General features: G+C 44.0%; 1 protein-coding gene across 20 annotated transcripts in view; it reads right to left on the bottom strand.

Annotated features, from left to right (window-relative positions):
- Positions 1-14,195, bottom strand: part of Hipk (Homeodomain interacting protein kinase) — a 30,267-nt gene extending 16,072 nt beyond the window's left edge. For 8 of the 20 annotated variants that reach the window (XM_034315580.2, XM_034315584.2, XM_034315585.2 and 5 more), the window contains exons 1-14: positions 12,419-14,194; positions 6,647-6,753; positions 5,574-5,921; positions 3,525-3,869; positions 3,338-3,430; positions 3,047-3,265; positions 2,586-2,958; positions 2,284-2,501; positions 1,842-2,165; positions 1,543-1,722; positions 1,313-1,459; positions 1,081-1,245; positions 531-955; positions 117-206 (exon numbers count right to left, since the gene is read on the bottom strand). In XM_034315580.2, the coding sequence (XP_034171471.1) occupies positions 117-206; positions 531-955; positions 1,081-1,245; positions 1,313-1,459; positions 1,543-1,722; positions 1,842-2,165; positions 2,284-2,501; positions 2,586-2,958; positions 3,047-3,265; positions 3,338-3,430; positions 3,525-3,869; positions 5,574-5,921; positions 6,647-6,700 (2,981 nt within the window). In that variant the 5' untranslated portion in view covers positions 6,701-6,753; positions 12,419-14,194. Of the gene's footprint in view, positions 1-116; positions 207-530; positions 956-1,080; positions 1,246-1,312; positions 1,460-1,542; positions 1,723-1,841; positions 2,166-2,283; positions 2,502-2,585; positions 2,959-3,046; positions 3,266-3,337; positions 3,431-3,524; positions 3,870-5,573; positions 5,922-6,015; positions 6,159-6,646; positions 6,754-12,418 lie in introns of those variants that run through there. The other 12 variants (XM_034315575.2, XM_034315578.2, XM_034315579.2 and 9 more) reach the window with 8 other exon arrangements.
- Positions 14,196-15,849: the final 1,654 nt, after the last annotated feature.

Here is a 15,849-nt window from a genome sequence, read left to right as displayed (position 1 = left end):
TAGAAATGTTATTTTGTTACAAGCGTTGTGTTAGATGCCATATTCTTTAGTGATCGTTAACCATTTAATCTTTTACTATTGTGTGATTACGTGTTATTGCATTACAATTAATGTACCTTCGAATGACTTCCTCACGGACTGGACGTCCATCGCCAGACAGGCGAGTTGCCAAATTTTGACAGGCTCCGCACTGACGATCTTCACAGCTGTCAATGATATTCATGCATGATTCCACTACTTTCTATTCTACTAATAAATTATTAATAAATACAGTCCACATAAACGAAAAACTTATCGTCTGTGAAATTAATCTGTATATACAACACGATACAAGATTGGAAACATTGAACGAATCGTGTATTTTCGTATGTTCACATAGCTACGCTAACTTTCTTTTCACGAAGCAAATGAACAACAAAACGCTAATTGAATTGAAGCCATTTATGGTCTTTGTAAGACCGCAGGAAGTATTTGCAGCTAACTACATTCTGATGGTTCTAAATTTAAAGAATCAATAAACAGTAACTTACCATTTGCCGGGTATTTCGTCCTCGCTATCGCTAATCGTGATAACAGAAACAGCTGGCGATGGAGTGTCGTGGATCGTGATGGTTTGCTGCCGACCGGATGTAACTTGATGGTGTTCCACATTATGACTGCTGCTGTGTTTGCTGCTATGGTGATGCTGTTGCATGGGTGGTTGTTGCCAGTGACCACTCGTAGGCGAATGCCGTCTCATGTTGCTAGGTGGTGTACTTTCCTTCACCCTCTTCTTCACAGGACTCAATTGTTGGGTCTCCTTCTTATGCTCGTGCCTGTGCTGAGACTGTTGAGGTACCGTTACGTGATGCTGATGATGTTTCGTCACGCTACGCTTGCCCCAACTTTGAGACGGATGTTCAACAAGGGCGCTAGTGTTGTAGACTTCCGTGACAGGGAATACTGGCCGCTGATCCTTCCCCAAAACGAGGGAAATTAGTTAAACACCGGCTCGTTTTAAACGCGAAAATGATGCGAAACGATGGAGATCTATAAGTTAGGTACAGCGGCATAGTGGATAAGGCACTGGATTACTCGTACCTGCAGAATAGCAGAACTATCGACAATAAGAGGTCTCCCCCAATCTCCAGCGTCGCTCAGCAGAGGCTGCTGTATGGCTGCATGTTGCGGTGGCAACTGCTGCCACGATGGTACTATGGCAGCCATTTGACGACTTCCACCAGGCCAAGAGGTTTGTACAGCGTTCTATGGTTTAAGGTTAGCGTTAATATCTGATCGTTTTCGAATGTTCGATTTGCATAAGGATACTTACCGTTAATAACATTTGACGTCCAGTTTCAACCATGGACACTGGTACCGCTGCGTACTGTTGCTGAGCAGCTGCAGCTGCCGCAGCAACAGCCTGCTGCGATATGATCGATGGTTGAATCTGTAGCGGACCCTGTTGTGCCTGTGGTGGCTGTTAGAAGGGTAAATAAACAAATGAAGAACAAGTGGAGAGGATACGTGAAATCATAATGATAATTATTGTGTGTCATTTACTTGAGCAACAACTACGTGTTTTGCAGGACTTGGCATCGTCTGATAACTGGGTGGATGACAAAGCAGACCAGGGACCAATTGATGCGGAAAGTCGTGCACTCCGCTTCGTCCACTGTTCGATCCGCTAGACGAGCTACTGTACTGAGTCGCGCGACGACTACTGTTACTGTATATTTGATACTAAAAGAAAAGAACACAATGTGACAAAGAAAAAACTCCATGTATATGAGCATCCATAACGAGAATGAATTAGAAAAAGCGAAAAAATGATAGAAACTCGAATGTTCATTTAAACGAACCAGATTGTCATATCCTGTTTGCGCAGTGCGATGTTCTCTGACCAAACGCTGTACTTGATTGGTCAACTGGTTGTTAAAGGTGAAAGTTACAGCACTGCCATTCGTCGTCGGTACAAAGTTAGCTACCAACGAGGTCGGCGGAGGTGGCTGAGGCGCTGGAGGAGCTTGGTGATGCGCTGGGCTTGCAGTGAAATCACCTGCCCGTCGACAAACCTCCATCATTTGGACGGAAGCCTTAACATTGTTACAGTGTGCATAATCGACTAAATGGGCGAGCGTAACAAAGGCATGGTTCAGAGCCTCCCCAGGTGTTATTCGGCGCTCCTACAAGTAATAAAGATACGCGATGAACAAAGAAATACCTCTCTGCACCGGATCTAGAACCGGAGATCATTGTCCTCGAATCGTATCTCGTGCAATTAAAACATCGAATAGATATTACTACCTGGTCCATTGTGAGCATCCTCTTCAAAAGGTCAATGAACTCTCTCCTATCCGCTTTCTCAGCCAAAAGTTGACCACCCTCAAAATCAGTCGGAACATTCACTTGACCAATATCGTCGAGACAGTTAAAAATATACTTTCTCGCTTCCTTAGATTTGATTCCCGTCTCGGCTTCGTGCTCTTCAGGTGTTTTCAATCGCCAAAACGGATATGTACCTACAAGTAGATAGACGTTGCTATAGAACGATATCGTGAAGCAAATTTAACCTGCGAAAGGCAGACAAGGTCGCGATTACTTACTATCCATGTCTCTGTAAAAGAATTTAGTTGTTTTGCTGGCATTATTTAACATATGTTCCGTGGGTAGGCCTTGAGTCTGACTTATGTATCGAATCTGATCGTATTCCGAACTACCAGGATATAGAGGCCATCCTAGAAACAGTTCTGCAACCACACAGCCGAGTGACCACATATCTATCGCTTCACAATATGGAAGTCCAAGTATAATTTCAGGTGCACGATAATATCGCGATTGCAAGTACGTGTTGCAAACAGCTTTAGATACGTGGGAGGCTGACCCGAAATCAATAACTTTGACACGATAAGGCTGACGTACTGGATCCACCAGCATGATGTTTTCTGGCTTAAGATCCGCGTGAATCAACCCCAGTTGCTGCAAACATATTTAATGAATTCAATTCCATGAATCATCACAATCAGAAGCTCGGTATTTGCAAGGGTAACATTAAACGCAAACTCACCTTTAATTTCAAAAGAGCGGTGAGGACTTGTTGGAGGATAGGTCGGATGTATTTGAGCGGAAGGGGTGAAAATTTATTTTGTTTCAGAAAATCATACAGATTCTGTTCTAGCATCTCAAAGACCAAACAGGTGTGGGATTTGTGCTGGAAGCACTCGTAAGCGCGCACAAAGTTGAACTCATCCGCGTTTTCCTGACTGAGTCGAGACAGGATGGAGACCTATATCAAAAACAACATTATACTCGGACGAACAATTCTTAAACGGATCGTCGGAGTTTTTCAACGACTTACCTCAATCTGCCCTTGGCGCGCATACGATGGATGGTTCTTCAAAATTTTGATCGCTACTATCTCGTTGGTTCCTTTCTTCCAGCATTTTACGACCTACAGATAGACCCAAGAAGGACAATTGAGTTTCAGGTAAGAGAGAGGACCATGGTAACGATTTATCGGGCAATCTAAGGGGATGATTTTATACCTGTCCAAAAGTCCCTCTGCCCAAAAACTCGAGGACCTCGTACTGATTAGTCATAGAGTACAAAACTTCGTGCTGGACCAATTGGTAATCTCCATCGCCCTGGGGGTTGCTGCCACCGCCTCCATTGGCAGCATTAGTCACTTGTTTACTGTGCGCCGTCATCCCTGTTTGCTTATGTTGCTGTTGTTGCTGCTGTTGTTGTTGCTGCTGCTGCTGTTGTTGTTGCAGCTGCTGTTGCTGTTGAGTATGGTGTTGCGACACTACAGTACTACCCACTGCGTTCGTCGCGTTGGCGGAGTGGACTGCCAAGCCGTCACCATTACCCTCCCTCGACCAAGTTTTTCTCTGTAGGAGGAATACACCTTATACAAAAATTTTTGGACGTTAAGAGATCGTAGAGTAGATTTTATAGCTTTTGGTGGGAAGGGACGTGTAAGCGAGCACACGGGCAGGAAGCGATTTCAAACATCGCGTAATCCTTGGATCCATTGAATTCGGACGATCTAAACGGGTGCGTTATGGGGGGCACACGTTGGTGAAAATTAGTCAGACACACGAGTGCTTATGTTGCTAAAAGTTAGTGGAGTATATGCGTTACTGAAAATTCGTCGAACACGGTATATCGATCCTTGTGTCGACGAGAATTTTTACCGGTAAGATTTTTCGCGGGTATCAGGGTACGCTGGCGGAAGTACATCGCGACAACTGGCATGAAATATGAAATAAAAGCCTTGAAGGCAATCGATACGCAACTACGCCATACGGAAAAGTCACCTGGCGAACGACCTGTTCATCCTATGTGCTCCACGACCAACCAAACCAATTGCTTCAATTTGTAATTAGTTCTCGGAATGCCGAGACTCGATTCATTAAACGAGCTCGCCAATGAAAGACGAGAGGAGTCGTTTCGACTTTTTTACATAGTTCTAATTTTGATGATCGATATTCAACGAAACGACGACCGAGTATTACGTGTATTAAATAAAACCAAATAGAAATCGAAATAAGAACATGTTCGAAATGTAAGTATTGGTTGGGTTCGTTATTAACCGATCGTAAAACTCGATGTACCCTCGAAGAAACGTCAAAGAAACGGTCGCCGAATGGTACAAAGGGGACGAGAGACACCTGGAAGGATACAGACAGTCCCTGGGATTGGGGTGCTCAATGTGCTCCGAAACTTTCAGGCACGATATTCGTTCCAAGATTTATTGAGACACGTTAAACGTTAACGCTATAACATCATGAAAGAAAGTCTCCTCTGGATTTTCGCAGCTATTTGTAAGATTTAATGCCCTTACCGATGGGCTTTCTCAGAAACGTAACTTTCCTTTTTAGAACCATTTGTTTAGAAAGCTTTTAATGTTCGTCAACGGCAATTTCGTATAGTACAATTTGATATAATTGATATTAAAGAAATTGACGTCCAGCGTGAACAACGATCATCTCTTGTGCGCGATACTTATTCGACATACATTTGCGTCATCCGTAATAAGCGACAATATTGAATTTGTCGTAGAACAATATCATCCATCGATAAGGAGTTAAGAAGATTGGGAAGCACTTGGCTATTTAAATATGCAACAACAGTTCAAAGTTTTATCGAAAGGGAATAACGTTAACGCTTATAACTGCTCGCATTATACGAGGGTGCATTGCATTTACAACCGTTTCAAGGTAGTACACGTGTCGATGGCGAATTCGAAATATCGCGTGATCGGACATTAGCGTCGACAATCAAACACGCAATATGTCGCTATTAGATATTTAACGCCGACGATTAGGAGCACGCGATATCGCGTTAATACTCGTGTATAGCAACAGATTCCCTGATCGTTCGTCTACATTACATAAATAAACTATCTGGTTAAGAGTTAAACGAGCCGGTGTTGCCTATCGCCATCGCCCATCTAGATGGTTAAAGCGTTAACGTTAGAAAACGAGGAAAAGAGTTAACTTTCCTCGACACGATGAGCGCGTAGGGGTCATAGGAAAAAAGTAAAAAACACACGTTATCGGTAAGAGGAGATCGCAGGAAGTGGCACCAACCTTCTGGCCACAGCGTTGGTACGTGTCTAAGAGCTTGATCGTCGAGGCTCGTACCAGGGTCTGTTGGTTCGGGCTACTCTTCTGCAGCGCATTATTGTTGTGCAGCGAGCTAAACGCGGTATTAGCACCGTTCACGGAGTACCGTTGTTGCAGACCGGTATTGTCTAATTGGTAGTCGCCGGTCGATTGGACCAATGCGTGCTGGATCACCGGCTGACTCACGTTGTACTCCAACTTGCGTTTCTTGCTATGATGGTGAACGGTGTTGTTACTGCTGCTGCTGCTGCTGCTGCTGCTGCCGTTGACGCTACTCGTCTGCTGTGTTTGGATGAACATGTCACACATTCCCTGTAATCACAAAACAGGGATACAGGTACTTATCAGATGCACCAGATACTTTGCGGAACGGTTGCTGGAACCAGCAGCAATTCGGTTCGTTCACCTTTTCATTGTGGATCAGACGTTCAGGGCGCGCCGCACAAAAAACGATTAATGTACAATGAAAAGTATGAACAGTTTCACGACGACGAATTCCCACAAGAATTGTTTCGCTACACAACCACAGAAACTAACTGGTTCTGATTTAGAAATTCGGATTGGACACTTGACAATGCATGAAAACATTCCGCGTACTCTATCTGCATGTTCCTATACAAAATTTTCAAATTGTTTGAAAATGTCCGCGACATTGTGCCAAAATGTTGTGTACAAGTGAGTCGTGCCTAACCGAGGCTTAAGTGGCAATACCGATACGCTTCGAGCTTGTAATAAACAACGGAAAAATAGAAGCGAACTAAAAATAAGCAGGAGAGGATGGCGAATGAGAACTCGCGGTTGTACATTCGTGAATGATTTTTTTTTTTTTTCATCGTTGGATACGGAGCAGCAGGGTGTATCCCACCCAAAGAAGAGAGAGAGAACTCCGTTTGCCTGTTGTCATTCTGATTTAGGCGAAGCAGGAGAACCCAAGAGAATCCGTGCTGCTTGGTTATCGCAGACATATAAAAAGCACGAAAGCACACCTAACAGCGACGACACACGACTATGAATATTTTAGTGTCTCTTTTGCGTACATGTGGCTTTGTATGGTTCCACGGTGATTCGGGCCAGCGGCTCTCAAAAGGCATCTACCGACCGAATATCAGGTTTCCCCGTGATGACAGTGTCTCATCCAACTTAGCTGCAACAGGGCAAAGATTTTTCGGTTTGTCTTCAAGCTGACTCGAAACGGAATTGGAGGCGCCAAGTTTGAAAAGTTTCTGACACTGTTTATTGGATGAAATCCAACTTAGCACGTTCGCGAATTGAAAATTAATCCACCATAGATCAGTGGAGCGAATATGAATTATTTCAACTTGAATGTAATAAATTTTTAACGACCACGTGGAAATCAGTATACTCGATTTATTAACCCTCCAACGATAGGGCCACTCCAATAAAAAATGTTGGAAATCATAGTTCGCACGTATAGCGTATGAAAGTCGGTCTGAAGTTAATCTTTGTACAGTGTAAAGTTGCAATTTACGAAATTTAACTTTTGATAAGATAACGTGTTATCGATCTCATAAAAAAAAAAAACTGCACACGCGTAATCGGCGTAAATCACGCGTGATCGACCCCGTGTGATCCTTTTTTTTATTGTTTCCCTGAAAACTTTCGATAATTCTGATTCGATTTCATCCACGGATTTTTCCCTGTATCGGTACTCATTCTTGTTTCTCTCGTGCGACTATCTTTGTCCATCCGCATACACGACGTGCTCTAATTATAGTGCTGTTTGTCAGAAATAGTGTTGCTCCGTATTATGAACGATCTACGGTACCGTGATGTACAGTTACGTTTATATGTTACAGCCTCGACAACCGGTGAGAGAGAGAGAGTTCCGATAAACTAGCGCGATAATTAACCCTTTTTCACAATTTTTTCTTAGAACACGCTGTGGAGATACTCTTCGGTGCCGGAAGAATCTAATAATAAAAGCTCCACTATACAAAATAGACCTCTGAACTCTATAATTCGAAGAATTGTCACAGCAATCGATATCGTATTGACGAAAAACGAGCGAAAAGTTATTCGAGATACGTACATCGTAATAAAAAGAGCAAAATTACATAATAATTTTGAGCGGATAGAGATATAGCGGATCGAAGGAGTTTCAGTTTACTCGCAACCGGTCGACCTTTATTATCGTGTCGCTGTGCGACTGGCTACTGTAACGTTCAGCAATGAATAATGATAATAAAAAAAAAGAGAGAAGAAAATGCCATCGTTAACAGTAACGGGGAATCTGAGCGTTGTATGCCGTCTCGCCACGATGATAAACTCGAAACGCACGCGGGCAAACTTTGCAATGCAAAGTTGCGTGGTCGGTGACGTTCGGCGCTGATCTCTCGCGTTATCTACGAGCGACTCGTATAATCGTTTCGGAGCCACCAATGACGGGAGTGTCGTTCGAGAGGCAAACAACGAGGCTAGCTCAAAAGTACCCACGATTAACCCCAATCGGACGAGTCCAAAACATCGGCATTCATTTTTTTTCTCGAAGATTTCTACGAACTGATAATTAGAAACTCGAAATGGTTTCAACCCTTTAACTGATACACGTCCAGCTCGTAACTTACAAGCTGATTCGAGGCTGACCTCATCGCGAGCACGCTCCTGATCGCGTGAAACGGTTCACGTGTTCGGCTTGCATGCTGACTCAAGCTGACCGACAGATAAACGGGAAAGTCAAAAATCGAGCCAACCTTTTGCACTCGCGGAAAAGTTCACCGATGAATCACGGAGAAATGTAAAAACCGCGGTTGAGAATCGAACGCTGTTTTTCTTTATTCAATTGCAAGGGGTATTTCTCTTACAAGCTTCGATTCTCAAAACTTTCAGCGTAACCACGATACGACACGTGTGGCACACGTTATTATATCCGTCTTTCAGTTTGAATGGAATCGACGCAAATTCTATTGACGCACATTTCCTCTAATTTCAAGAAAATGATACGCTTGATTACCGGTGAATCAAGTCTTAATCAGGCACATTTGATTCGACGGTGATTTTTTTTTTTTTCAAACTAAGTTGTTTGCGTAACAGTCTCACCCTAAACTCCCCGATCGATCTCTTCTGAACGAATCGATTCCTCCGCGACGCGTAATTTCCGTTGTCGCAATATTTCGCAACGCGTTATACGGGTCTCCCCTAAGCTATTTTCCACCGATGAGTCGCTTTCCTTTCTTTTCACGAATTGGATGCCGAATTACCGATACCGAATATCGTTTCGTCGTATCTAATTATAATTTTAACACAAATCCGAGACCTCGAGCAAATAAACGACAAGAGGCGGGGGTGGAACAAAACGTTTGTTCGATATTATGTAAGAGACAATTTGTTCTTGCAACAAACGTACGTTGCTTTTTACACGGTACAACAGAAACCAATGGACGGGTTCGATTGTTAAGATTACACAATAAATAAATTATACGTTCAACCGAGCCTTGGTTCCCTTGTAAAATTCCATGTTTTCTTCGACGATACAGCTAAGAACGACAGATAACGTTAACCTCGACCACGGAACTTTCCATATTGTACACCAATCTTTTCTGTACCATGCTTCGCCTCCTTCTTTTTCGGGACCGAACAAAATCTACGTTTCAAAAGCGATTCTAACCGGTGTTTACGTGTATAAATCGAGCCTACTGTTTGCCCAGAAGAACGTTTCCCTGCGCGAAGGCCGACACATTGTGTTGCTCTTTGAATTTCACTGTTGGCGATGCCAGTTTCAAAACTGTACGGCTGGAAACTGCAGACTCATAGCCAAGGTATCTGTACATCGAACAGTCGGGCAACTTATTCCAAATTCTACCGATTTTTCACCAGACAACGATCGATAAAGATCGAAGAACTAAAACGACGGATTCTACGCGAATGATAAACGATTTGGGTTCTCCCGTTATCGTTATCTCCTCCGAGCGCATCGTAGCTGAAGATTCTCCATCTCATTCGTGTTGTTCGTTTCGAGAAACATTGTATCAAGATTCTACGGTATTTTTATTGATCAAACAACATAACTCACGTTTTATGGATCGGTATTCGTGTTCTACTAACATCCCAGTTATGGCTGGTGTATTTATAAAAGCATACGTTTTACGAGGTCAAGTTGAAATGATCGTACTAAAAAGACAACGATAGGATTCACCGAATGAACGGCGGACTAATGTTTGAACGGTAAAAGGAAAAGCTTCGAACCAGCTTTCACCGGAAAACAAAAATATTCTCGCGGAGAACGTCGTCTGAGATTACTCTCTCTCTCTCTCTCTCTCGAGCCATTATAAAATGATTCTTAAGAGTAAATTTTCCTTTCTAATTATTATCACAGGTAGACTACCCATTTTGTTCGTATTTCATCTTAAGGAGACACACACGGTGCGTCACCCGTTAAATTGATTAGTCTCGGACACACATGGTGCGTCGTCGGTCTAATTGGACAGTGCAAGGGCATATGGTGCATCGACGGTTAAATTGAATAGCATACAAAGGCTTATGGTGCACCGACGGTTAAATCGAATAGCGCACAAAGGCTTGTGGGATGCGTTGGCGGTTAAATCAAATTGTCCAAGACGCACACGGTGCGTCGCTAGTTAAACCGATTGCCGAATGATACACAGATAGCATCACTGATTGAACACGTGTTAAACGGAATGCCAGAGGGCAGAAAAATTTGCTGAAGAACGCAATTCGTTCATGGTCATCACGAAATATAAATTACAATGCGAACGGGAATTTCTTCGGTTCCCTACTGTATAAACTTATCACGAAAACTTATCGCAGATCATTTTTTGAATATCATCTAATCGTACAATCTATCTGCTAGGCGCCAACTTTTGACAAATACTGTTGTAAATAATAATTACGGTGTAAAGTTCCAGTAATAAACAAAAATTAAAAGATTATACAATCTTCTATAATAAAGATACAGTAAACGGTTGGTTCTTTTAATATAAATTAAGTCCATCGATAATTTACCGTACGGTATAAATGGGCCAGACTAAAAGGCTAAATAATTTCCAACGTCAAAGAAAATTCATTATTAGGTGGAGAAAAAGGAAAAAAAAGGAGCAAAGGCGCGCGTTGGTGGGCGAAGCAGAAGGCGTGCGCGCATGCGCGATAAAAAGGAAGGCGTTCAAAAATGCGGCAACGGATATGTATACGAGACGTGTCCTTCTGAAAAAGTCCGCACGTGTCGGAGTCATGAACCGAAGGCTTCACGAGCAGAAGACCATTCGAAAGGCCACGTTTCAGGTAATCCAAGCTAAACGAAACGAGATAAAAATGTTTCCCGATCGCGGCCGTCGCATCCGATCATTCCGCGTTTCTCCAACTGACAGACGCCGGCCGATAATTAGAAAACGATAATCAAACGGGGAAAATATAGAGCAACGATCGATCTGCAGATGAATCGTGGGCTGCGGAAGGGTGAGGGAACGGATGAAACTAATTGGATTTTCAATCAGACTTCCACGAGAAAAAGATTCGATTCGGCGATTATTTTTTTCCCACCTTCAAATCGCTTTTCCTCGCTGCGTTCAATCGGTCAGGATTTTTCTTACAATTTTAGAGAATCCCTACTTTTAATCCCTAGTCGTTGGATTTTCCAATTCAAACTAAAGAAACAACTCCAATTTTACAGATAACGTCACGTTTATTGTGACACGATAGCTTCGTTTACGAGATACGATTTGTTTCGATGGGATGGAATGGAAAAATATCGCTTGTGTTGTGAAAAAATGCAAACGAGCGCGCGTTTGTAAATGATCAGAATGTATACATATACAACACGTCGAATGGAAAGTTTCCATGCTAACTTATACGTGTATTAAACGTCACACGAAATCGACGGGGTCTCTTCCACAAAAATCATCAATACGTACGACGATCGACGTAAAACATCGTGACAGACAGAAATCGGGACACGGAGACGGTTCTACATACAACGCGATTTCCAACGTACGTTGACGCCGTTACTTGGTCGACAGATGTTTCATCTCCAGCGTCGGGTCTTGGAACGCAGAAACTTTTCCACTCCGTCGGGAGAAGTTCGTTCACGTTGGCGTTACAACGAACTTTGGAAATGCAATGCTTTTCGGAGACAGCGTGAAGTAATTCGTAACGATGATTACGATTCGAGAAATTCGTATACGATCAAAGTTGTTTATCGAATTTGAACGCGCACGCACGCACACACCCGTCGTAAATCGACGAGGGACGTGGTCGACGCAGTAAAAACGCAATCTACATTTGGAGGTTATGTTCATCGTTTCGACTCTTTTCGCAACAGATGTTTTCGATTCGGTGCTCTGTTTCGCGATCTTAAACTTATCTAACGAACAGACGCTAAAAAGTGTTGTGCGGAGAGAAGACTTGAACTGTCAAATCGCTAATGTAGATAAATTGCTAATGTAGATCGTGCGTCCCCCATCAGAAGCTTTCAGGGAATAAGCAAATACACAGTTGCACAATCGAATAATGTTACTCGTATGACGTAAATTTTAAGTTGTTTACGTTGTCCCTATACGAATTGTACGTTTTGTTCGTGTATGTACGAGTACGCGAAATGGTAGTCGACGGATCGTTGAAACGGGACAGGAACGCGTATGACACGCGAGCGTTGTATCTCCGGCAACCTGTCAACCGCAAAAGTTGGAAATAAAAATTCTAGAAGGCGTCGCTTTTCTGATGCCAGCGATGGGGATGGAATTGGTGTACGTGTGTCTGTTGGAAAGAGCAAACGAACGAAACGAAACGAAATGAGACGACGACGGTGTGAAATTAAAATTGGAAAAAGGAAAACGTACCTCTCGTTTCTTGGCCAGTGTCTCTCTCTTCAGGGACGGGCCCGACGATCACGTAGCAGCATGTTCCGTTTATTCCCGGGTTGTCTTTTCCCCGTCTGGTTTGTCGGCCTCTCGTTAGCGACACACAGCCATCTTGCGTAGTGCCTGGCCTGGCTCGGTCGCTTTCGGTACGATGGCCTCCGTAGGAGCGACAAAGAGGAGAGTCGCGGTGAATAGAGGGGTAAGAGAGAAGGAGGGAACGAGACGGAACAGAAGAGAGAGAGCGAGAACCACGGCCCCGCCGAAGTGCGTGTCCAACCAATACACACGCGCATACACACCGAAGTAGCACCAGCAACGCCACACCGCCTCCACCACCACCACCGCCACGACCACCACACCACCAGCACCACTACTACCAACACCGCCACTGCCACCGATGTGGAGGCACTGTACCTCTCTCACAGTTTTCGCCACTTTTTCGCACGGCCCTCGCCCACCTTCGTCACGTACATATTCCGTGGAGCAGCCAGCGTCTTGGTACACTTTTTGTTTCACGACGGATTTCCGGACTGGCTGAATGCAACGTTATTTAACCGTTCGACGATGTCTAACGACGACTCGAACGGTCATACATCTTCTTTCGTTTCGTTGTTAACGTTACGCCACCGTCGCTGCTGCTCCCGTTGTCGCTAATCCACTACTGACTGGCCGTACCTGTCGTTCCAGCACGCACGACCGCGATCGGGGGATCGCTCGGGCTCGACTGCCGCACGATGGGGTAACTTCGGCCATCTCCGGTACGGATCGGTTCTCTACGCTCACTTTCCGCGCAGGGACGACGATATCGTGGGCGCATCAAGCGCCCCGTCCTCGTTTCCTCTCGAATGACTCATGTGCCATACTCTGACGTATGCGCTCACAGTCGCCGTCGCTTAAGAAACCATCGTGGCCTCCTTCGTATAAATCTGCAAGACATATGGACATATTGCAACGTGAAAATGTTACAATTTTTTTCTATCTTCCCCCTTTTGTTCGATCATACTCATTGAACTTTCACCACCGATCTTTTCTTGTTTCGATTTTCAAAAACTTGTTATTTATCGTATCGACGAACATGTTTGCACATCGTTTGAGCAGAAATTGCGCTGACGTCGACGAATGATGCGAGTCGCTAATGCTCTTTCGGCATTACAAGTGATTTACAAAATTTTTGTTTTCCTTCATGGACATCGTTAATATCGTTCGTGACGCTTGCGCAGAAATGTTTCGACAGGTTCGAATGTTGTTTCATTTCGATGTAGCTTACGCTGCAATATTAATAAATAACACATTTCGCGCATTCGTTTTCACCATCGACTTCTCGTTCTGGTGTACGGCACGGTAGGCCGATTTCTGACGAAAAAACTGGAGGGAACGGTATATACGGGTAGTCGCAACAACGATTTGTAATCATCGTAGCGAGACCACGGAAACGAATAAAATTTCAAATGATCTAACCATTTTGTCGGCCGTGCCACGTTCTATCACCAACAAAGAGAAACGCGCCTTGCGATTAATTGTTAATCTAATCGAGCCATAAGCAACGATGAAAGGTCGAAAGTCTCGTTTATTGCATGCGGTACATACATTCAATCATTTTCCACGACAATGTCCGAACGGAGCAACTCGAAGAAACAACATCAGTGACGCTTTATCGTAATTGAACTTTGAAGTCTCGTAAAAGCAATGGTTACAGTGCGTACTTATGTGTACCATAGAAACGATTTAGCGCACGTCCGATCGAAGGACACGGCTCGAGGATCCAACTGTGTGTCGTAGAGGGCGATATCTTTATGACTACTTCGTTGGAGTGACGGAGTATTAATAACCGCAGTGGCTGTCTTTTTGTAAATCACAAAAATAGACCCCCCCAATCCGCCCCGTATCCGGGCCTGCGCCCATTCCCTCAAATCTAACTCGATGTTAGGAGCGAACCCGTGGGATCGTTCTGATCGATCTTTCGACGGTCTGGCTGATCGTTGTTCGAGCGGTCGCGAAAGTAGGCGATAACGTGACGCGCGAAAAATTTCGACTCGTAGATTAAAAGATAATCCGTTTGCACGCGAGCCAAGTGAAACCGGATCTTTCCGAGTCAATCGCCATTTAAAGACACAACCGTTCTTTTTCCACCGTAATACTGTTAAACGATCTACGATCTGTCACTGTGTTAATCGTCGATCTGGTAATTGAATAAATCATGAGATATTTTTCAATGCAACGAGATTGAAAGTCCTTCGTAGAACATTAAATTTTGATAAAATTTTCAAAATCGATTTCTGGCTAGCTTTTCTATGCAAACACCTTACGGTATTTAATGTCGAACGTCACGATTCTATTAAAGGCCACCCGTTCTAATCACGTACCTGGTGGCGCGTGACGTCATTGGCCATTAGAGGCTAGCGGTTCTCGAGCAAGTCTCAATTTTATAATTCGAATCAGAAAATTCCCGCGCTACAATGCTTTACGGTACATCGCAGTATTGCGGTCTCGAAGGGAATTGGGTCCACGGTAGAGACCCAAAGGAGGGTGCAATAAAACGATACGTACCAAGACCGATATACTACACCAAGGCCTATTTTCATCCTTAGCAACCTGGCTACGATTGTTGCCTATTTCTTTTATATTAAGGATAAACCAAAGCGTATAAAAATAAGCTTTGGTTCTATAATTTTAGATGACGGAGACAGTTGTGAAAAATGCGCCCGACAAAATAAATTTTACAAGGAAACTTGTTATTATTAAATAAATTCGCAAAATCGCGTTGAAAAGGGGGCGTTCAAACGGGGAATACCCCCTTAAGTTACGACCTCACTATATCCTGGCTATACGCCCCTTTTCTCCCCACCCTGTGTCGCCCCTGTTGTGCCTCGACCCACCGCACCTCAGCATTTTGTTGTGCACCCTACTTAAAATCCTTCAACGGTTTCACGAGGAGTACCTTCGAAAATGGACAAAGAGAAAGAGGGGTCCTGGAGCCTGCGGGCGACTGTTTTTCGTACGAAAATTCACGCGCTCCCGTCTGACCTGGAAACGCAATGAACGGCATTCGGCCCGTTATTCTCCTTTCTCGGACGGACAGCGTCGACCACGATGTTTCCGAGAAAATTACAGTGCCCGGGTATTATACACAGGATTCGCTCGTCCAAAAGGAAACGGTCGTCTAGATGACGCTTTTTCGTTTCTCCTTTTCCCAAAGCGACACGCGACACGGAGCGTGGTAATACGAGCGCTGCGAGGATCCTGCGAAGCTGATGCCACGGATTAGAAAGTTGAAAGAAACGGGGAAAAATGAATTCAAGCCGGAGACGCGAGCGACTGATAGGAATTCATAAGTTTTCCTAACAGAATGTGGTTTTTTATCAGCCAAAAACGATGGCTACGTGCTTCAGTCATCGTCGATATCAGTTCGC

The sequence above is a fragment of the Osmia lignaria genome, chromosome 15 (assembly GCF_051020975.1).
Source record: "Osmia lignaria lignaria isolate PbOS001 chromosome 15, iyOsmLign1, whole genome shotgun sequence".
Taxonomy (NCBI): Eukaryota; Metazoa; Arthropoda; class Insecta; order Hymenoptera; family Megachilidae; genus Osmia; species Osmia lignaria.
The sequence above is the reverse complement of the archived record's forward strand: the minus strand, read 5'-3'. Positions and strand labels throughout refer to the sequence as shown.